General features: G+C 49.3%; 1 protein-coding gene across 5 annotated transcripts; it reads right to left on the bottom strand.

Annotated features, from left to right (window-relative positions):
* RCC1 (regulator of chromosome condensation 1) lies at window positions 1–19,707 on the bottom strand. Of its 5 annotated transcripts, XM_032609226.1 has the most exons (11): window positions 19,625–19,673; window positions 7,038–7,119; window positions 6,413–6,478; window positions 5,378–5,565; window positions 5,017–5,196; window positions 4,094–4,190; window positions 3,857–3,979; window positions 3,196–3,351; window positions 2,831–2,950; window positions 2,330–2,482; window positions 1–1,385 (listed from the first exon to the last, which is right to left on the bottom strand). In XM_032609226.1, the coding sequence occupies exons 2-11, from the start codon at window positions 7,108–7,110 to the stop codon at window positions 1,210–1,212; spliced, it is 1,332 nt and encodes a 443-aa protein (XP_032465117.1). In that variant the 5' UTR covers window positions 7,111–7,119; window positions 19,625–19,673; the 3' UTR covers window positions 1–1,209. The 5 variants fall into 5 exon arrangements, with proteins under 5 accessions (XP_032465117.1, XP_032465152.1, XP_032465126.1 ...); XM_032609235.1 differs by lacking the exon at window positions 6,413–6,478 and having other exon boundaries at window positions 224–1,385; window positions 19,625–19,707; XM_032609244.1 differs by lacking the exons at window positions 6,413–6,478; window positions 19,625–19,673 and adding an exon at window positions 19,051–19,084 and having other exon boundaries at window positions 1,210–1,385.
* Between the last annotated feature and the right edge of the window lie 2,358 nt (window positions 19,708–22,065).

The raw sequence follows: 22,065 nt of genomic DNA, 5'->3' as shown, positions 1-22,065 counted from the left end.
TACCTAACAAAAATCAATCAACTTTTTTTTATTTGTCTAGAACAGCCACTGTTCCATACAAAAAACAAAAAAAAAAACCGCAGCTGACTGGCACACACCAGGACCTCTTGACACCCCTGAAGCCCTAGTCTTCACCAGGGCTACAGGCATGGGGTTATTCTGCCCATCCCAACACAGCAGGTGCTCCCTTAAAAAAGCAGGGAGCATGTAGAAAACAAGTGGCCTGTTTTATAAAACTCTAAATTTATTCAAAGTGTTAAAAGATTTCACTCTCCCCTCCAAAATACTTTACATTAAAAAAAAAATCAATACTCTCTTCTATTTTTTCAGCCTCTGTACAAGCTACTGCTTCCCTTTCTGGGGACCAGTCTCTGCCCCTCCAACCCTCTTCCCTGCCCTCCCTTCATTCTCAATATTGCTGTAAGTTTGCTTATAAAGCCCTCCTTCCCCTCTCCCCGAGGTCCTGCCCTGCAGGCATAGCTTCCTTTCTGGAGTTCAGGCCCTTGGCTTGCAGGTGAGGCAGGTTGGATGGGTGAGACTCGGCAGACAAGGCCTGAAGGGCAGAATGCTCTGTGCTTCTGGGAGAAAGGCTGACTGGCTTTTTTCTTGATCCAGCGGAGGATCACTGTTTTTCTTTTTGCCCCATGGGCACCTGTTCAGGGCCAAATATTTGGCTTGGGGTTGCCCATGGCTGGGTAGCCCTGCCCCTTCTCCAGTTTCCCCAGGCGTAGGTCCATGACAGCTGGGTCTCAGGACTGTACCGTTTGTCTGTGGGTTGTGAAGGACAGGAAGAGTGGCACATGACTAGAGCAGGGCTTGGCAGAGCCCCGACTTCTCAGAGTATGGGCACCAAACACGCAGGAGAGGAAGTTTTGGTTTTTGATAGGCAAAACCAGGGTCAGCCAGGACCAGGGGAAGTAGGGATGAGGGGGAAAGGTCTAACCACATAGCTGTGGGGTCAGCAATGTTCCTTCTGATTAAAACCCCCTCCCCTCTTCCATCTATCCCACCCTCATCCTGTAGGTCCCAGGATGATTCCGGAACAGGAGGGAAAAAAAAGAGAAGCATTCTGTTCTGCTGATGGGAGAAAGGCAGGAGATGACAGAGTACTTGGAGCTGGAAGAGGCCTGCTGGAATATGTAGACATCATGGCTTGCTTGTTCCAGGAGGGAGGTGGGGGGGCCGGAAACCAGGCCCTCAGACGCTTCATCAACTCTGTTCCTTGTCCTTGACTAGTAAGACTGTGTGCTGGCCCCCGCTGGACACAGATAAGACCACACGGTTCTCCAACTGTTTGCCTGTCATCTCCACGGGGCTCCAGACATCCTCTTCCTGTCCTGTGCCCAGCTGGTAGTTGGTGCCCATGCCCCAGGCAAAAACACGACCTACAAAGGACGGAAATACGGGCAGCTGTATCTCCAGGGTCCCAAGCCCCACCTTTCTGTAGTGTGAGAAGCCTGGCACACGAGGGTGGATTTTGGCCTGGGCCTGTGGCTGCCTGGCAATGTCCCAGCCTCCGGGCGTTCAGGGAAGCTGGGAGGAAGCAAGGAGATGATGGACAAAGAAGAGCTCTGTCAACCAGAGACCGCAGTCCTTACACATTGCCAAAAACTTCTGCCTGCCCCTAGGCGTGGCATTCAAGGCCCGACAATGACTGGCCATTCCCCAAACCCCTATATCACCTCCATTCCCAGGACCACCTGCCTTTGAGACTGCTCTGGATGCCCTCCTTTGCTTATAAAGGACTGAACCTTCATGGTGCAGTACAAGCCCCACTTCCTCAGGAACTCTTCCCAGATAATCCCAGGTCAAGCACCTCTGCCAGCCAGATTTCTCAAGGCCTCCATGGCTGTTCCACTCAGGCTTTGGTGACCACCTGTCCACACCCTCCTCTGCTGTACTTGCCAGGACCCCAACTACTAAGCCTTCTTTCTCTAATAAAATTCTAAGTACAACTCCCTCGGAAGCCAGCGCCTACTAGGTTGTAAATAAAAAGGGTCACCATGGTATAAAATGTAAAGAGAAGCCTGAGTTAGGAGTCTGGAGACATGGGTTCAAGTCCTACTGCTTGTCTGGGCCTCAGTGATATATCTCCCTTTGCTGTTTTTCTCCTCTACAGAACAAATCACTTCTATTAAAATAACATGTTTACCCATTTTGTCATCAAAGCCAGAGCTTCTGACAATCAGGCCAAAAGCAACGTCACCATGAACAGTGTTCTCCACACCTCAGCTCCATCTGATGGTGGACATCAGAGGCTACTGGGCACTTCGGTAAGAACCACGACCCCCAGACTCTAACCAGACCGACTGTGGGCAGCCCCACTCACCATCCTTGGTCACAGCATATCCCACAGAGGCCCCACAAGCCACCGTGGAGACGGCGGGCAGCCTGGAGATGAGGGTGGGTACGCTCTTCTCCTCGGCACCTTCCCCAAGGCCCAGCCGCCCATACTCAGCCCGGCCCAGGCTGTATGCTCTTCCTGTGGAGGAGGGAGAGAGACGAGGAGTAGCAGAGGGCATGCTCCGGGTAGGCCATGTGAGCACCTATATCTGTGGGAGCTGGTCCCCCATTCCCAGGGTGGTGAGGTCTGAAGTGTCCTTTTCAGTTTTGGGGGAGGCCTGGGAGAACCCCCCCCCAGGCCCCCATTGAACTCACACGTGGAAGAACACCAGGACGCTGGGGGACGGGGGCAACCCTCGTGGACCCACAGCCAGCCCAGTCCATGGAGCAGGCCCAGGTTCCGAGCACCACCATCTCCAGAGTGTGGCCAGGCCTGTGCCCAGGGAACACTCCACCTCCAATCCAGAGATGGACCAGGAGGCCCTACCTTCTGAATCCATGCAGACTGTATGGTGCTGGCCACCAGAGAAGCCCACCCAGGACTTCGTGGAGTTCCTGAAGGACGTCAGGTTCTGAGGTACAAAGCAAGATTCTGTGCCTGGGGTTCCTGGGGGAAGAGGCCAGGACAGAGCTGTCAGGCGTGAGGGTGTCCAAGGAGCTGCCTTCTTCTTCCCCTCCCAGTGTGGCCCCCACCCCACACCAGGGTATTTATATTCTCATTTTACAGATGAGAAAACTGAGGCTCTGAGGGGTTAGGTGACCCCGCCAAGGGTGCACAACGAATGAGGGGTGGAGGCAGGACTGGAGCCCAGGTCACTCTGGGAGACCTTGGACGATGGGCTTGGGACTCACCTAGCTGATGGTAGTTGGAGAGGCCAAAGCCATATACATGGCCCTCAGAGGAGATGGCAAAGGTGAAGTAGGCACCACAGAAGGCATCCTGGAATCTGACATGGCCCCGGCTTCCCCTGGATTTCAGCATCACACACTTGGGGACCAGGAGTCGTTCTGCAGGCAGAGAGCAGGCCAGGGTCAGTGGCAGACACACACAGCCTCTCCTCTCTGCCCCATCTGTTTCTCCTTCACTGCTAAAGCCCTCGCAGGGAGGCTAGGCAGGGACTCTTGTTCCTATTATACAGAAGAGGAAACTGAGGCCAGGAGAGTCCAAGTGCCTCACTCAGACTCCCACAGCCATAGGGGTAACATTTACCTGGAACTTACCATGTGCCAGACAGTCTTTTATGTAAACTCATTTAACTTCACAACAAACCAGTGAGGTAGGTTTAGAGGTAGGTGGGTTTAGAGATGAGGAAACTATGTCCAGGGGCCCACAGCCAGTAGCTGGTAGGGCCACGATTCAAACCTGGGGTAGTCTGGCTCTAGAATCCGAGTCCTTAACTACCACCGCAGGTCCACCTGATACAAGCCTGAACACAGAGAATCCCTTCTACCTCTGACCTTCACCGGGGGTGGCTTGCCAACTTGCCCCGCCAGAGGGACCTAAGCCACCTACCGAGGCCCTGCCGGCCACCACGATTAGCAAATAATTCAGGCACGCGGCCCAGTTGGCCCTGCTCCCCGCAGCCCAAAGTACAGAGGTCGCCATCAACTGTCAGCATCACCAAGTGGTCGTTTCCTGAGGGTGAGAGGAAGGCAAGGGATGCAGGGCTTGTCTGTAAGGGCCAAGGCTGGGCCAGCCCCTCAGAAAGGTTCTCCAACTCCTGCCCAGAGTGAGTACCTGCAGACTCACCTGAGGCCACCTTCACCACGGGCGTACTCAGCTGCACCTGCACAGGCACCATGCTCTTTTTCATGGGCTCCAAGAGCCCGATCACACCGTTATTGTCCTGGAAGGGAGGGGCGGAAGAGTTTTCAGCCAGTTCTTCCTGCCTCATACCAGCCAGATCCAGCTTTGCAGTCAGCCACAGAGCTGTCTGGTGAAGGGCACTGGTGCCAGATGGAGATGGAGAAGTGGGCAGGAGCCAGGCCACACAGTGCAATACTTACGAATGAAATCATACGTGGTCTGTGATTTGCATTAAAATAACAAAGGAGTTGGGGAACGGAAGGGAGTAAAGATGAAACAAGTTTGGTCATAAGCTGATAATTGTTGGGGCAAGCAGATAGAGTTCAATATAGTATTCTGCTTACTTTTATGTGTTTGAAATTATCAATAAAAAAAATTTAAAATCAGCCCCAATGAGGAAACATCAGATTCCTTTATTTTTGACATTTCAAAATAAATCGAATACTAAAGTACCAAAACAATTTTAATGCTGTATCTGCTTTTTAAACCACACTCTCCTGTCCTGGAAGTTCTGAGATGTGCCCCCAAACCCCTGAGAAGTGTGCAAGAAGGCTGGGAAGGGGAGGGGGGAGGTTGAAGGCAGGGAGATGGGTCAGTAGGCTTCCTGGCTTAGCCTCAGCCCAAAGGCATCCTTGACCCACCCCTTTCCCAAGACGCAAACATCATAACATCAGAGTCCAGGGAACAGCAGTGGTGTGGACAGGCCTGGATGAAGAAGCCAGAAACCTGGGTCTGGGCCCAAGCTCTGCCCAGGGCCTTGATTTCCCCAGTAAGTAAAACAGGGGTCTCATGATGGGTTATCTTTGGGGCCCCACCAGTTAATTCTGCCCACCAGCCCCCATGCCGTCTTCCAGACCCAGTCTTACCCGGAAGGAGCCCCAAAGGAAGACACGGCCATCCTCGGTGAGGGCCGCTGTGTGACTGTCTCCTGCTGACACCTGTATCACCTTCTCTTGCAGTTCCACTTTCCCAGGGACCATCTCTGAGCCCTCCACTGATGTGTCCCTTCCCAGGGCACCCTCATCATTGCAGCCGAAGGAGTAGACCTGTGCCCAGGATGCCCCCATTAGTGCAAGGCCTGGCCGCTCCGTCCGTTCTTGTTTAGGCCAATCCCTGCTTGTCTAGTCAGCTCCAACTCCACAGAGTAATGCGTGTGGTTCAAAGCTCCTTCCCCAAGCCCCCTACTAACCCCAGGCCCTGTCCCATCCTGTGCCACGCCCAACCTACCTGGCCACTTTTGCTTAGACACACAGTGTGCATGCCCCCAGCCTCAGCTTGCACGATGTCCTCTAGAATGGGCACCAGGGCTGGCTTCTTCCTCTCCATCACATTCTCGCCCAGCCCCAGCTGGCCCACGTCGCCCTGGCCCAGCGTCAGCACCAAACCCGGTTCTGTGTTGTGGGACCTATGTGAGACTGAGGGGTGAAGGAGACAGCCCCTGAGTGTGTAGGATGACGGGAGAGAGGAGAGGTCACTGCACAGGCTCTGGGATCACACAGACCTGGGTTCAAGCCCCTGCCCTGCCACAGACCATCTGACCTCTCCAAGCCTAAGTTTCCTCACTGTGAAACGAGGATAACAAAAGTACTTATCTCATAGGGTTTTTGTGCAGATTAAAAACTGATCACATTATTAATGTGAGTGGAAGGAAATGGAAACGAGACACTCAATATCGGCAAATGAATCTTGGTGGAGAGGGTTAAAGAACAGTGGGGACACAAGCTAGTTTTCCTGATAGGTTGTTCTTGGTCGGGAACCATACTACCAGGGCATAATAATGTCGACCCCTTTACCGACTGCTTACTAGTGTTAGACTGCTTTGCAGGCCCTCACATTATGCTAGAGACCTTCCATTCTTAGGATCCCACTTTACAGAAAAGGGAACAGAGTCTCAGAGAAGGTCACAGAATAATTAGTAGAGTTTGCAGTGCATCCTCAGGCTGTGACTTAACCCTTGGACATAGGTACACTGACCCCCACTCCGCTCCTACGTGGGAGCGGACAGGCAGCTGAAAAGGAAGGGGTAGGAGTTAAGAACCCGCACAGGCTTTTGCAGACAGGAACACGCCAACCAGTGTGCGGCACAGGGCCATCTGGTGGCCAACAGCGACCGCCCGTAGCCCCGGACAGCCAATGGCGTCCAGCCCCTCCCCCTGGGGGTGTGACCAGGCTGCCAGGACTGCTGCGGCTGCGCAGAGGGTGCGCTGGGCAAGCAGCCGCCTGGTCCGGCTTTCTGGTCAGGAGGGTTCGGCCCGCAGGCACCTTGGCAGGAGCGGGCGCCTGGAACGCGGCGGGAGGCAACGACCCTCACTGCCTGGTTACCAGGGTCTGCAAAAGACAGACAGTGTCTGAGTGTGGGTCCATATTCCCCCCTCCCAGATTGGGGGTGGCTCTCTCTCCTCCCTGACTCCCTCCAGGGTCCCAGGAGAGAGGAGACCACAGCCACCTCCCTCCAGTGCTACCAGGACATGATCTCATTTTCCTCAGGACAGCCCAGTGAGGTCGCCCATTTTATGAATGGGGTAGTAGTCCAAGCTCAGTGAGGTTAGTGATTTGCTCAAAGCTATGTGTAGCTAGAAAGTGGCAGAGCCAGGACTTGAACCCAGTCTGGAGGTCAATGGTCTTAACCATGATGCATTACTGCCTGGGGCAAAGCCCTAGGGTCTAGTTTTTTTGCCAGTATCTGAGTGCTTTTAGGCAAGTCTCTGCCCCTTTAAGATTCCCAGAGGGTGGGATTCAGTGAGCTACAGGAGACTCTCCAGCTGGGTGGAGTTCCTGGACTTCCAGGCCCCTCAGCTTCAAATCTCAGGGAAAAAGGAGCCCAGTTCCAGATTCTGGGGGTGCCAAGAGGCCACCCATACTGAAGTAGAGGCCAAGGCCAACTTACCCTTCACCTTCTTGCTTTTGGGGAGGGCATCTTCGGGGGGTGACCTTCTCTTAGTTATACGCTTGGGTGGCATCTTCCTGTCCTGAAAAACCCAGGCAAATACTCCATGTCAGAAATGGCAATCATTTTCCTGCTCTAATTAGGCAATATTCATCAAAAACCCTAAAAAAAAAAGTGAGAAGAGATGTCCAGCAATTCCACTTCTCAGAATTTATCTGAGAAGAACCAAATAAATACACCCAAAGATTAAGATCCACAAATATTCTCTACTGTATTCTTCATAACATTAAAAAAACAACAAAAAATGGAGCAACGCATACACTCAGGAGTAGGGGACTGGCTAGATAATATGTGGTATATTGATGATAAAACAGGACGAAGCCATTAAAAGTGATGCTTTCAGAGATTTATTTACTGAATCATTGCCAAGTAATATAAACAGATTGAAAAATAGCCCATCATCCCATTTGTGGAAAAGAAAAAGCATACACATATAAAAATGTGTGGAAGGAAATACATTCAATATTGATAATGGTAACCTCTGGAAAATGGGATTATGGACAACTTTTACTTCTTTCTTTGTAGTTTACCTATATTATCAAAGCTACAAGAAACATTACATGTATTTTTAAAATTTTATTATAAAAAATTAAAACATTGAAGAACATTAAGTGAAGTATCCCTCACAACTCCTCCCAACCCCAACATAACCACTAGGAACTCTGGTTATGCATAACTGCCATAATCAGACCACACACACACAAAGCCGTTCTCATTAAATAAAAGCAAACCAAACCATCTGTGCCCTTTGATCCAAAATGCCACCACTCCTGGGAGGAACTTGGCTTTCCTCTAAGCAGTCCAACAAGAGATAAACACTGTATACACACTCACACAAACAGACGGTGTTACAAAAGGGGGAAAGGAAATCACCTATGGGTGACAAGAAGGGCTGTTGCACCTAGCACGATCCCGGGCAGCTGAAAGCCTCAGCCCTGAGCCCTTCACTCCTTAAACTAACTGCTGCTGCCTTGTCTCCTCAAGACCTCTGAGAACAGACTTTCTCCATGGCTATCTCAATTCCAATCCAGCCCAAATTGTGTCGAAAGCCTTTTCCCCCCACATAAGCAGCTTTCGAAATAAATCTTTATTGAGTCCTGGCTTCAAGGTTATGAAAGACAGTTCAGTTGTCTAAGCCTTAGGCTCTCAAACTCTAAGGAGGGCAATTTGCAGCTACCCAGATGCAAAAGTGGTAGAGCAAGTGGTGGTTAAGAGGAGCCAGAATATGTGCTCAGTTGCTTTCTAGCTGTTTGACCTTGGACAAAGTTATTTAATCTCTTCATGATTCAGTTTCCTCCTCAGTAAAACAGGGATAATAATAGTACCCACACCCTGTTGTGACAGTCTATGACTAATTGAGCTAATTCTGTAAAAGTAATAACATAGTAAGTGCTCAATAAATCAATGCTGGTGTTATAACATCTAGGGTCTGTCCCAGGTGATGCTCAGGCACAGCTCTAATCTAATCTAACCCACCTCTCCTCCATTCTACGGAAAAGGGATGGAGACTCTACCCGAGGCTACAAATGGAAAGAGAACTCCAAGAGACCTTCTCAGGCTCCTCTGTGGGCCTAAACAGCACCCCATTCTTCCTCCCTCCCTCCCTTCCTTCCTTCCAGTAGGTCCTAGAGCCTCTGCCTCTCCAGCTCCGCATTCCATGGTATATGAGCACAAAGTGAGTGGCCTGGAATTTCCAGGCCATTTCTGCTGACTATCCTGGGGGAAGAGAACAAAGTACTGAAGATGGCGAAATAGCCAAAGGCCTACAATCCGCCAAGGCTGTGTAGGTTGAGCCTCTGCAGGTTGAGCTTCTACAGGTTGTGACTGGCCCAGTTTTGACTCTGTTGAGGCATTTCCGTGTTTCACCCAACTTCTATTCTCCCAGGGTTGAACTCCTCCCCTCCAAGTAGCCTCTTTGAAACCCCTTTTCCCACATTAGAAATGCACATTCCTTAGGATAAAGGGAATTGGATTCATCTGCCAGAGCTGTGGTTTGTTCAGCCCTGCTTCTGTGACCATGGTTGACCTCTATGGCAGCTTTTTTTTTTTAAATTTATTTATTTAATTTATTTACTTTTGTCTGCGTTGGGTCTTCGTTGCTGCGCGCGGGCTTTCTCTAGTTGCGGCGAGCAGGGGCTACTCTTCGTTGCGGTGCGCGGGCTTCTCAGTGCGGTGGCTTCTCTTGTTGCAGAGCACGGGCTCTAGGCGCATGGGCTTCAGTAGTTGTGGTACGCGGGCTTTGTTGCTCCGCGGCATGTGGGATCTTCCCAGACCAGGGTTCGAACCTGTGTCCCCTGCATTGGCAGGCAGATTCTCAACCACTGCGCCACCAGGGAAGTCCCTCTCTGGCAGCTTTAACCTCTCTGAGCTGTACCCTCATCTGTAAAAAGGGAGGCAATGACCACTTCCAGGGCTGCTGTCAAGACTAAATGAAGCACTCCCCTGGTGGCTCAGCGGTTAAGAATCCGCCTGCCAATGCAGGGGACACGGGTTTAATCCCTGGTCCGGGAAGATCCCACATGCCGTGGAGCAACTAAGCCCGTGCGCCACAACTGAGCCTGTGCTCTAAAGCCTGCAAGCCGCAGCTACTGAGCCCACGTGCCACAACTACTGAAGCCCGTGTGCTTAGAGCCCATGCTCTGTAACAAGAGAAGCCACCACAATGAAAAGCCCGCGCACCACAACAAAGACTAACCCCCGCTTGCCGCAGTCAGAGAAAGCCCGCGCCCAGCAACGAAGACCCAGCACAGCCAAAAAAAAAAAAGAAAAAAGACTGAATGAAATGTTTGTAAAGGACCTTGGAGTGCCAAGCACACAGTAAGTACTCAGTACGTGGCAGCGTGTACTCATTCATTCCATGAATGCCTATTACCACTGCCAGGTGTAGCAAGGAAAAAGAAAACTAACCCTCTCCCTGTTCTCATGGAGCTTAATTCTAGTGGGAAAGACACACACGCACATACACACACACACAGAGTATTATTACACATGGTGTTGTGTGAAGGATAGGCAAGGCACAACACTGTAAACGTACTTAATGCCACTGAACTATATACAATTAAAAATGGTTAAAATGGTCAATTTTATGTTATGTGTATTTTACCACAGTAAAAAAAAAAAAAGCGAGAAAAACTGGGACGGGGGAGGAGATATAGGTCAGATAGGTAACATTTGGGCTAAGGCTTGAAATACTAGCAAGAAAAAGCTAGCAGGGGAAGACCCGGACAAAAGCATGTGATGTGCTCAGGAACCTGGGGAGGCCAGCAGGGCTGTAGGTGGACAGCGATGGATCACATGGCACAAGGGGAGCAGGCGATGGATCATACAAGGCCTAGTAGGGAAAACAGAAGAGTTTTAAGAAAAATGTCTTCTTAACGATTGTTCTGGCTACTGTAGAGAAAATGCAATGATTTGGAAGAGGAGGAGATTGCAGGCATCCAAATGAGAGAAGTCAGCGACTTGATTTGGTCTGAGGCAAGAGAGAAAAGAAGACAAAACAGATCAATTTAGGAGACAGGCTTGCTTTGCTGGCGGATTAGATGTGGGGAATGAGGGTGAGGGAGGAACCCAGAATGACTTTTTCATCCTATAAAACCCAGCCTCCCTGATCCCCCATGAACTTGGCCAAACACAAGGACCCCCAGGCTTTGGCTTAAGTGAATAAGTAGATGGTCGTCTTCCAGTTACTGAGAACACTGTGGGACAAACAGGAGAGGAGAGACTGAGAGGTCCACCTCACCAGGCGTTTTTGTTAAGTGTGAAGTGCGTGGGAGCCGACCAAGAAGGGATGTTAAGTAGGCAGAGCTGGATGGGTTAAGGAGTGTGGGACGTAACAGGTATCCACTGTTTCTTGTACCCCTGGCCAGGTTGCCAGCCAGTTCACTGTGTCTAGGGCCCTGTCCCGCCAAGGGCATATTTCCCGTCAGTTCATCAGAATGACCTGTACCAGTTAGCTGTGCTGGGGAGGGAGACTGTGTGGTAGCATGGAAAAGTACTTACAGCCAGAAGTGAGAAAAAAGGGAACAGAATAATATCAGCACATTGCTGCTGATGTTGGGTTGACCTGTGGGCAAGGCCTGGGGTGGAGAAAAATAAAGGCTATATGAGGTATTTGGTGTCATGGGTCATTAACCAAAAAAAAAAGTGTTAGTGTGGGTTGGAACAGACCCAGGCAGTATCTCCTTAGCCACCTGTGTTTTGGGCTAATATTCTGGGGCATCTCACTGCAAGCTAACCACACTAATCCCACTTTACAGACGAGGAAACTGAGGCTCAAAAAGGTAAAGTGTCTTACCCAAGACTGGACGAGGAAATCAAGATCTGTACCAAGTACCTAGTCACTCAGACCCCAGGGCTGGTGCCCCTACCTACTTCCTCCCCACACTCCCCAGTCCCTCAGCCTGTCTGAGAACTCTCCCTCATACTCTCTCCCCCAGAAAAGACAGAAGCTTGTCTCTCATCTCCCTACTGCCCACCCCCATCGCCAACCCGCTCTACAAGCCATTCATGATCTTTTTAAACCTCAAACCTGAAACAAGCTGCTTCCTTGCTCAGACTCCTCAGTGGCTCCCTCTGCCCACATTTCTTAACCTGGTACTAAAGACCTCCAGGGTCTGACACTAACACGACTTTTGGCCTCCTACCTTGTCTGTCACATCGTCCCTTCTCTTCTCACACAATCTTAGACTGCCTACTATTCTCTCCATACCACGTGCATCTCTGTACCATCCCATCCCTATCCTACTAGAAGAAGTTCTGCTCAAAGTCACCTCCATTGGTAAGCCACCTCTGATCCCTCTCTCAATCCTAAAGGAATCATTCTCGCAGAGAAATTAGGGCAGACTTTTAGATCATGATTATTTAAATTTACCTGTCTATCCACCATATCAATCTGCTCCTTAAAATGAGTCTCTCTGGGACACTGGCCTCGCCTACTTTCCATATGCCAACAACCTTCAACTTCTCACAACAAGCTGAAGAAGGCACTGTCACTCCTATTTCACAGTTGAGGGAACTGAGGCTCAGAGAAGTCAATTTACTTGCTGAAGTTCATACCATCAGAAAGGAGAGCCAGGAATAGAATCCAGGTATATCTGATAATTAAAAACAAAAACAAAACAAGAATGGCTGGCTAAAGGCAGGCCGTGATCCAGGCAGGGGTCGAGGCAGCCTGGACAGGCCTCCCCAGGATCCCCTATGAGCTTGGCCAAAGGCAAGGAGCAGAGGGCAGCAGCCTGCCGAGGGGGACAGGATAGTGAGAGCAGAGAGGAGCTCGGAGGCAGCTAGGGCCTGGGAGGGTGAGCCACGTGGGTGACAAATCTGCTGAAAGACGTATGGAAGGACGACGGGTACAACTCCATGCTGTGGTGGAGAGAGCACTGGCTTTCAAGTCCAACACACCTGAGTTCCCTTTGAGCCTGACAGTCTTCATCTCTCAAACAGAGGACTCCAGGCACTGCAGGGTGCTGCTGTGAGCAATCCCTGAGGCAGGGTGGAAGATGAGAGGGCACCTTCTAAAAGGTGGAACCCTGTACCCATGACCCACCTGCATATCCTCTACCGTACACATCAGTCCTTTGACAGACTCCCTCTCTAACCGCTCTGGGTGTTTTCTTAGCCAGACACTGAGTACCTGGGCTAAGAATAAGTAGTAGTCTTTTGTCCCTACCCTGCAGCCCCAATAGACAAACACAGCTTCCATCTTCAAGGAGTTTACAGTCTAGGAGAAGACTGAGATACAATCCAATAAGTCAGATACAGAGACAACTTCTACCAATAGGCACCTGAGGTGTGCCAGCCTCTCCTAGAACATTCACACCTGCCCTTGGAGGTGTGATCATCCTGGCTTTACAGATAAGTAGAGGCTCAGAGGAAGGTGCCCCAGGTCACATAGAGGTGGGATGACAGCCCAGGTCTCCCAACCACTCACCACTAGGACGAGAGCATTCCCCCTCCCTACTTCTCTCTGGGCCTCAGTTTCCTCATTTGGTGAATGAAGGCACAGCAGACTAGACAGTCTACCAGGGCCGTGGTGTTCCTGCAGTGACCTGCTGTGACCTCATCTCTGCAAAGGGAGACAGAGCCCTCTCTGACCACAGCAGCTGTCCCCACCCACCCCGACATCAGGAGACAGACACTTGCCCACCAGACGCAATGGCTAAAGAATCTCTTTGTGAGAAAAGTCCCCAGGAGGGATGGAAAAACATATTCCATTCAAATGGAAAGCAAATAAATCTGGAGCAGCAATACTCATATCAGATAAAATAGACTTTAAAATAAAGAATGTTACAAGAGACAAGGAAGGACACTACATAATGATCAAGGAATCAATCCCAGAAGAAGATATAACAATTATAAATATATATGCACCCAACATAGGAGCACCTCAATACATAAGGCAACTGCTAACAGCTATAAAAAAGGAAATCGGGGCTTCCCTGGTGGCGCAGTGGTTGAGAGTCCGCCTGCCGATGCAGGGGACACGGGTTCGTGCCCCGATCCGGGAAGATCCCACATGCCACGGAGCGGCTGGGCTCGTGAGCCATGGCCGCTGAGTCTGCGCATCCGGAGCCTGTGCTCCGCAGCGGGAGAGGCCACAGCAGTGAGGGGCCAACGTACAGCAAAAAAAAAAAAAAAAAAAAAAAAAAGGAAATCGACAGTAACACAATAATAGTTGGGGACTTTAACACCCCACACCAATGGACAGATCATCCAAACACAAAATTAATAAGGAAACACAAGCTTTAAATGACACAATAGATGAGATAGATTTAATTGATATTTATAGGACATTCCATTCAAAAACAGCAGGTTACACTTTCTTCTCAAGTGCACATGGAACATACTTCAGGATAGATCACATCTTGGGTCACAAATCAAGCCTTGGTAAATTTAAGAAAATTGAAATCATATCAAGTATCTTTTCGGACCACAACATTATGAGATTAGAAATCAATTACAGGGAAAAAAACGTAAAAAACACAAACACATGGAGGCTAAACAATACGTTACTAAATAACCAAAAGATCACTGAAGAAATCAAAGAGGAAATCAAAAAATATCTAGAGACAAATTACAACGAAAACACGATGATCCAAAACCAATGGGATGCAGCAAAAGCAGTTCTAAGAGGGAAGTTTATAGCAATACAAGCCTACCTCAAGAAACAACTCAAATGAACAATCTAACCTTACAGCTAAAGGAACTAGAGAAAGAAGAATAAACAAAACCCAAAGTTAGTAGAAGGAAAGAAATTATAAAGATCAGAGCAGAGGGCTTCCCTGGTGGCGCAGTGGTTGAGAGTCTGCCTGCCGAAGCAGGGGACACGGGTTCGTGCCCGGTCTGGGAAGATCCCACATGCTGCGGAGTGGCTAGGCCCGTGAGCCATGGCCACTGAGCCTGCGCGTCTGGAGCCTGTGCTCTGCAACAGGAGAGGCCACAACAGTGAGAGGCCCGCGTACCGCAAAAAAAAAAAAAAAAAAAAAGATCAGAGCAGAAATAAATGAAATAGAAACGAAGAAAACAACAGCAAAATGAATAAAACTAAAGGCTGGTTTGTTGAGAAGATAAACTAAATTGATAAACCTTTAGCCAGATTCATCAAGAAAACAGGGAGAGGACTCAAGTCAATAAAATTAGAAATGAAAAAGGAGAAGTTACAACAGACACCGCAGAAATACAAAGCATCCTAAGAGACTACTACAAGTAACTCTATGCCAATAGAATGGACAACCTGGAAGAAATGGACAAATTCTTAGAAAGGTATAACTTTCCAAGACTGAACCAGGAAGAAACAGAAAATATGAACAGACCAATCACAAGTAATGAAATTGAAACTGTGACTAAAAATCTTCCAACAAACAAAAGTCCAGGACCAGATGGCTTCACAGCTGAATTCTATCAAACATTTAGAGAAGAGCTAACACCCATCCTTCTCAAACTCTTCCAAAAAATTGCAGAGGAAGGAACACTCCCAAACTCATTCTATGAGGCCACCATCACCCTAATACCAAAACCAGACAAAGATACTACAAAAAAAGAAAATTACAGACCAGTATCACTGATGAGTATAGATGCAAAAATCCTCAACAAAATACTAGCAAACAGAATCCAACAACACATTAAAAGGATCATACACCATGATCAAGTGGGATTTATCCCAGGGATGCAAGGATTCTTCAATATACACAAATCAATCAATGTGATACACCATATTAACAAATTGAACAAGAAAAACCATATAATCATCTCAGTAGATGCAAAAAAACCGTCTGACAAAATTCAACTCCCATTTATGATAAAAACTCTCCAGAAAGTGGGCATAGGGGGAACCTACCTCAACATAATAAAGGACAAACCCACAGCAAACATCATTCTCAATGGTGAAAAACTGAAAGCATTTCCTCTAAGATCAGGAACAAGACAAGGATGTCCATTCTCACCACTATTATTCAGCATAGTTTTGGAAGTCCCAGCCACGGGAATCAGAGAAGAAAAAGAAATAAAAGGAATACAAATTGGAAAAGAAGAAGTCAAACTGTCACTGTTTGCAGATGACATGATACTATACATAGAGAATCCTAAAGATGCCACCAGAAAACTACTAATCAATGAATCTGTAAAGTTGCAGGATACAAAATTAATGCACAGAAATCTCTTGCATTCCTATATACTCACAAAAAAAGATCAAAAAGAGAAATTAAGGAAACAATCCCATTCACCATTGCAACAAAAAGAATAAAATACCTAGGAATAAACCTACCTAAGGGCTTCCCTGGTGGGGCAGTGGTTGAGAGTCCGCCTGCCGATGCAGGGGACACGGGTTCGTGCCCCGGTCTGGGAAGATCCCACATGCCGCGGAGCGGCTGGGCCCGTGAGCCATGGCCGCTGAGCCTGCGCGTCCGGAGCCTGTGCTCTGCAACGGCAGAGGCCACAACAGTGAGAGGCCCGTGTACCCCAAAAAAAAAAAAAAAAAAAAAAAGCCTACCTAAGGAGGTGAAAGACCTGTACTCAGAAAACTATAAGACACTGATGAAAGAAATCAAAGATGACACAAACAGATGGAAAGATATACCATGTTCTTGGATTGGAAAAATCAATATAGTGAAAATGACTATACTACCCAAAGCAATCTACAGATTCAATGCAATCCCTATCAAATTACCAGTGGCATTTTTTACAGAACTAGAACAAAAAATCTTAAAATTTGTATGGAGACACAAAAGACCCCAAATAGCCCAAGCAGTCTTGAGGGAAAAAAACGGAGTTGGAGGAATCAGACTCCCTGACTTCAGACTATACTACAAAGCTACAGTAATCAAGACAATATGGTACTGGCACAAAAACAGAAATATAGATCAATGGAACAGGATAGAAAGCCCAGAAATTAACCCACACACCTATGATCAACTAATCTATGACAAAGGAGGCAAGGATATACAATGGAGAAAAGACAATCTCTTCAATAAGTGGTGCTGGGAAAACTGCACAGCTACATGTAAAAGAATGAAACTAGAACACTCCCTAACACCATACACAAAAATAAGCTCAAAATGGATTAGAGGGCTTCCCTGGTGGCTCAGTGGTTGAGAGTCCACCTGTCGAGGCAGGGGACACGGGTTCGTGCCCGGGTCCGGGAAGATCCCACATGCTGCGGAGCGGCTGCACTCGTGAGCCATGGCCGCTGAGCCTGCGTGTCCGGAGCCTGTGCTCCGCAACGGGAGAGGCCACAACAGTGAGAGGCCCACGTACCGCAAAAAAAAAAAAAAAAAAAAATGGATTAGAGACCTAAACATAAGACTGGACATTATAAAACTCTTAGAGGAAAACATAGGAAGAACACTCTTTGACATAAATCACAGCAAGATCTTTTTTGATCCACCTCCTAGAGTTATGGAAATAGAACCAAAAATAAACAAATGGGACCTAATGAAATTTAAAAGCTTTTGCAAAGCAAACTACAAACAAGATGAAAAGACAACCTTCAGAATGGGAGAAAATATTTGCAAACGAATCAACGGACAAAGGATTAATCTCCAAAATATATAAACAGCTCATGCAGCTCAATGTTAAAAAAACAAACATCCCAATCAGAAAATGGGCAGAGGACCTAAATAGACATTTCTCCAAAGAAGACATACAGATGGCCAAGAAGAACATGCAAAGCTGCTCAACATCACTAATTATTAGAGAAATGCAAATCAAAACTACAATGAGGTATCACCTCACACCAGTTAGAATGGGCATCATCAGAAGATCTACAAACAACAAATGCTGGAGAGGGTGTGGAGAAAAGGGAATCCTCTTGGTGGGAATGTAAATTGTTACCGCCACTATGGAGAACGGTATGGAGGTTCCTTAAAAAACTAAACATAGAATTACCATATGACCCAGCAATCCCACTACTGGGCATATACCCTGAGAAAACCATAATTCAAAAAGACACATGCACCCCAATGTTCACTGCAGCAGTATTTACAATAGCCAGGTCATGGAAGCAACCTAAATTCCCATCGACAGATGAATGGATAAAGATGTGGTACATATACGCTATGGAATATTACTCAGCCATAAAAAGGAAGGAAATTGGGTCATTTGCAGACACGTGGATGGATCTAGAGACTGTCATACAGAGTGAAGTAAGTCACAAAGAGAAAAACAAGTATCAGATATTAACGCATATATGTGGAACCTAGAAAAATGGTACAGATGAACCGGTTTGCAGGGCAGATATAGAGACACAGATGTAGAGAACAAACTATGGACACCAAGGGGGGAAAGTGGTGGGGGGAGTGGTGGTGGGGGGGATGAATTGGGAGGTTGGGATTGACATGTATACACTAATATGTATAAAATACAGAATAAGACCCTGCTGTATAACAAAAAAAAAAAAAAAAAAGTCCCCAGGAGGGAAGGGAGAAGAGAGGCTCATCTGTCAACAAACATTTGCTGAGCTCCTGCCTCATGTCAGGCACAGAGCTGGTAGACTTCACCCAGGAACTCCTTACTGGAGAATCCCCCTTACATAGGGAGCTGAGCCTCGGCTTAAGTGCGTTCATTTTTCCCAGGGGAAAGGGGCCACATCTTCCACCAGATGTTACAACCACAGCTTTATGGAAATAATAGGGTATTAGTAATCCTCACCACAAGCCTCTTACCTTCACCTTACAGGTAAGGGAAACAAGGCCCATGGGGATTGGGTGGGTGGCCCAAGGGTACCCAACTAGGAAGTTGCCAAGCTGAACACTATTCCTGCTCTTGGGATGTTTTCGCCAACAGGCGCATGTAGAACTCCTAGTTCATCTTTCCAGACTCAATTCTGATGCCCTTCTTGGGTGAAACCATCGCTGCCTTCTCCACCCCACCCAGTGTTCCTTGGTCTTGCACTCCAGACCTTTTGAGACCCAGCCCCTGCAGGAATATCTTGCTCTTCCCCTCCTTGTACCCTGTGCTCCAATCAAACACCGTGGTACCCCTGATGATAACACTCAACTACACCTTCATGCTTTTGCATGTGCTGTGTTCCCTGCCAGGATCACCCTAACCCCGCCCATCCTCAGTCTGCCTGGATAACTCCATTGTTCCTTCAAAATCCGGGCCAAGAGTAACCTCGGCTGGAAAGCCATACCTAACCCTCCTGCGCAGGCTTGGGTGAACCTCCGAGTTCCCCTCCACACTCCGTACACTCAGCTTCTGCTGGGGCACCCAAGTCACACTTGGTTGGCGCACCTCTGTTAATATCCGCCAGCAGCGCCCCGGATCCACGGGCACACTTCAGGGATCGCCCTGGACCGTAAGTATGGCCCCACATGGGCCTCCCCAGGGAGACCGCGAGCTCCGCCAAGGCCACACGGGGCCCTTTCACCATGTTCCCCAGCCCTGCACGCGCGGCACGGAGTGGACTGCCAGTAAATAATCTGTTGACAGATGAGTTGGTGCGGAGTTCCCGGCACACCTCTCCAACCGGTCAACAGTCGTCGTGACGGTGCCTGTTGACGCTGAGATTTCGCTCTCCGCGTAGACCCTCAGTAGCCTACCCTCCTAAAAGCAGACCCTCGTCGGGCAGGGTTCCGCCCCACTCTGCAAACCGCATTCTCCAAACCAGTGCCGGACTTAATCACTTTCCCGCTCCGGAAACGCGGCCCCGCCGGAGCTGCCGCCCCGGCCCGGGAGGCGCGCTGGTCGGCGCACCGCGGCGGCGAGGTCACCGCGGCCGCGCGCAACCTGGCCGGCCGCGCTAGGGCCGTTTGAATCTCCCGCCCCCGCGGGCGGCGCGGGCCAGGCGTGCGAGGCGCGGCTGCAAAGGGGCCGCGCGGCCCTCGCTCTGGCGAGGCGGGGCCCGGCAGGCTCCGGGGGGCCCGCGGGGCCGAAGACTCGCACGCCCGCACCTCTCAGCCACTCGGCTTCACGTGGGGCCGGCGCCGCGCGACACGGGGGCGCGCAAGCAACGGCCCCGACCCGCCGCCGACCGCCGGTGCCCGCGCGCCGCCCTCCGCCCCGACGCTCCGCGCGTGACGGGCGCGACCTACCTCGCTGCAGGTCGGCCACAAGGAACTCCTCCGCTCCCCGGCCCGGCCGCGAACTGCCCCAGAGCATGCGCTCTACAGGCCTCCGGCCCCGACCCCGGGCCAGAAAAGAAAACAAAGAGCCCGGCGGCCCCTGGCGGCCGCCCCGGGAAGTGCAAGTGGCGCGCTCTGACTAAGGCGCTCCTAACCAGGCTCTCTCCGCCCTGGCAAGGGTACAGTGGGTGTGTATTTTGAAGACCCCAAATTGGGACAAGAGGACTGACAACCAGAAAGACTACTTGAAATCAAGGTTTGTTTGGGAGAATCTAGTGTGGAAGGGACTGTACGGACAAAAGAGATTCGGATCCTCCCTGCTCTCAAGAGGCTCTCCATCAGAGAAAGATGAGAAATAGGACTATCAGCAGCTACTCAGGGCTGTGACAACGGTACGCACAAGGTTATCTGGCTCAGCCGGGGCTTAACAAAGGCTTTCCAGGTTAAGCCTAAAACGGCAGGGCATCCTAGTAGAAGCATCCCGTGCACTGACAGGGAGCGATGGGAGCCTGTGGTGGTTGTGGGAAACTGCCAAGGTCTGACTGGGGCAGAGGGTGCCATGCGGAGGAACTGGAGAGGGAGAGACAGACCATGGATTCAGGGTATTGTCTAAGGAGGCAGCCTCTTCCCTGGGGAAATGGGGAACTATGGAACGGATTTAAGCACGTGAGTGACAGAAGCAGATTTTTGTTTTAGAACGAAGTGGAGAATGCAGAGAATGGACTTGGGGGAAGGGGAAACCAAGAGTGGGGGAGGGAGGCCAGATAAAAAAGATGAGGGTGTGAACTGAGGTTGGGAGCTAGTGATGGAAAACAGGCGCCGACTACCCTGTCTTGTTAACACACTCCACTCCTTCTTCAGGACAGGATACAAACAGTTCTTCAGGATTTCAAGTTCCCTGTGGTGACCTTTCAGGGCTTTTGATTGTGTCTGGGGGTTACCCAGGTCAAAGGCGTGGCCTCTGCAGAAGGATACTTTCTCCCTTTCATGTTGATTCTGACTCTGAAGGTCATTCTATCATACCTGAACTCTAGGTAGACACTTTTTTTTGTTTGTTTTTGTTTTGTTTTTGCGGTACATGGGTCTCTCACTGTTGTGGCCTCTCCCGTTGCGGACCACAGGCTCTGGACATGGAGGCTCAGCGGCCATGGCTCACGGGCCCAGCCGCTCTGCGGCATATGGGATCTTCCTGGACGGGGGCACGAACCCGCGTTCCCTGCATTGGCAGGCGAACTCTCAACCACTGCACCACCAGGGAAGCCCTAGGTAGACACTTTTGATGAATGTTTACCAACTGAGTTTCTTCTACACAGAGCCCACCCCAAAGCAGTCCCCATCTTTAAGGTTTCTCACCTCCTCAAGTTTACTTCTGCCTCCATCAGGGACTCCTCTTTTGGATGTTACACTGAAATTCCTCCAAGTTTTAACCCTGGGATCTCTGATCTGTCTCTGCTGTCTTCCTCCAAGATCTTACTCATTCACATGGCTTGATGTAATTATAAAAATAACTATCATCACGTATTTTGTAAAACCTCTTACTTCAACTACAGAAACACATCTGTCCATTACTTCATTGGTTCCTCACAAAACCCTCGACAGTTGGAAAATGAAAAAAATGAGGTTCAAAGAGGTTAAGCAAGTTTTCTCTGGGGTCATCATACAAGTGGTAGAAGGAGATCAGAAATATTCTTTAGGGCCGAGCCATCGCCTTTTAACTGAGAGGGCAGCCCACCTGGTCTGGTTCTGACCTCTACCCTAAGTTTTAGTCCTATGGCTCTACCCAGAAGACTCATAGGACTTTAGAGTCCTATGGCTCTACCCAGAAGACATTTTCCTTGGATCTAGACCCCCCACCCCCACCCCCCTTCATCCTTCAAGCCAAGGTTAAGGTTCTCTGAGAAGTACAGATTCAAACTTTCATATCTTTTCTGATTCTTCCCTCTCCTCTCCATCTTTTATTTCTGCCCCTCTGGTCTAAAGCACCACCCACCTGGCCTCTGCTCCCACCCCTCATCCTTTCCCCTTCATTTCAGTCCACCAAGATCCCAAGGTTAATCTCCCTAAATCATGGCTGTGAGACTTTGCCCTGCTTAAAAATCTTTAAAGACTCTTCTCCAGTGCTGTGCTAGGAGCACCAGGTGGCAAATGCCCCAAGCTGTTGGCTTCCTATTTCCCCCTTGGCGTCTGCACCGTAACTCTGAGCATGCCCACGCTCATTCCTGCTTTCTTACCTTTCTCACCTCTCTTACCAGGTGCCTTCTATCCTGCCTAGCTGAATTCTTGATATGTATATTTTAAGGCTCAATTCAGTTGCCATCTCCATGAAGCCTTCCTTAGCCCTACTTATCTCTTCCTTCTTTGAATGCAAATATTCATTTTTTTCACACTCTATTATTGTTGTATTTTATTTA

The sequence above is a fragment of the Phocoena sinus genome, chromosome 1 (assembly GCF_008692025.1).
Source record: "Phocoena sinus isolate mPhoSin1 chromosome 1, mPhoSin1.pri, whole genome shotgun sequence".
NCBI classification, from domain to species: Eukaryota; Metazoa; Chordata; class Mammalia; order Artiodactyla; family Phocoenidae; genus Phocoena; species Phocoena sinus.
Note: the sequence above shows the minus strand (reverse complement) of the source record. Positions and strands in the feature narration are given on the sequence as shown.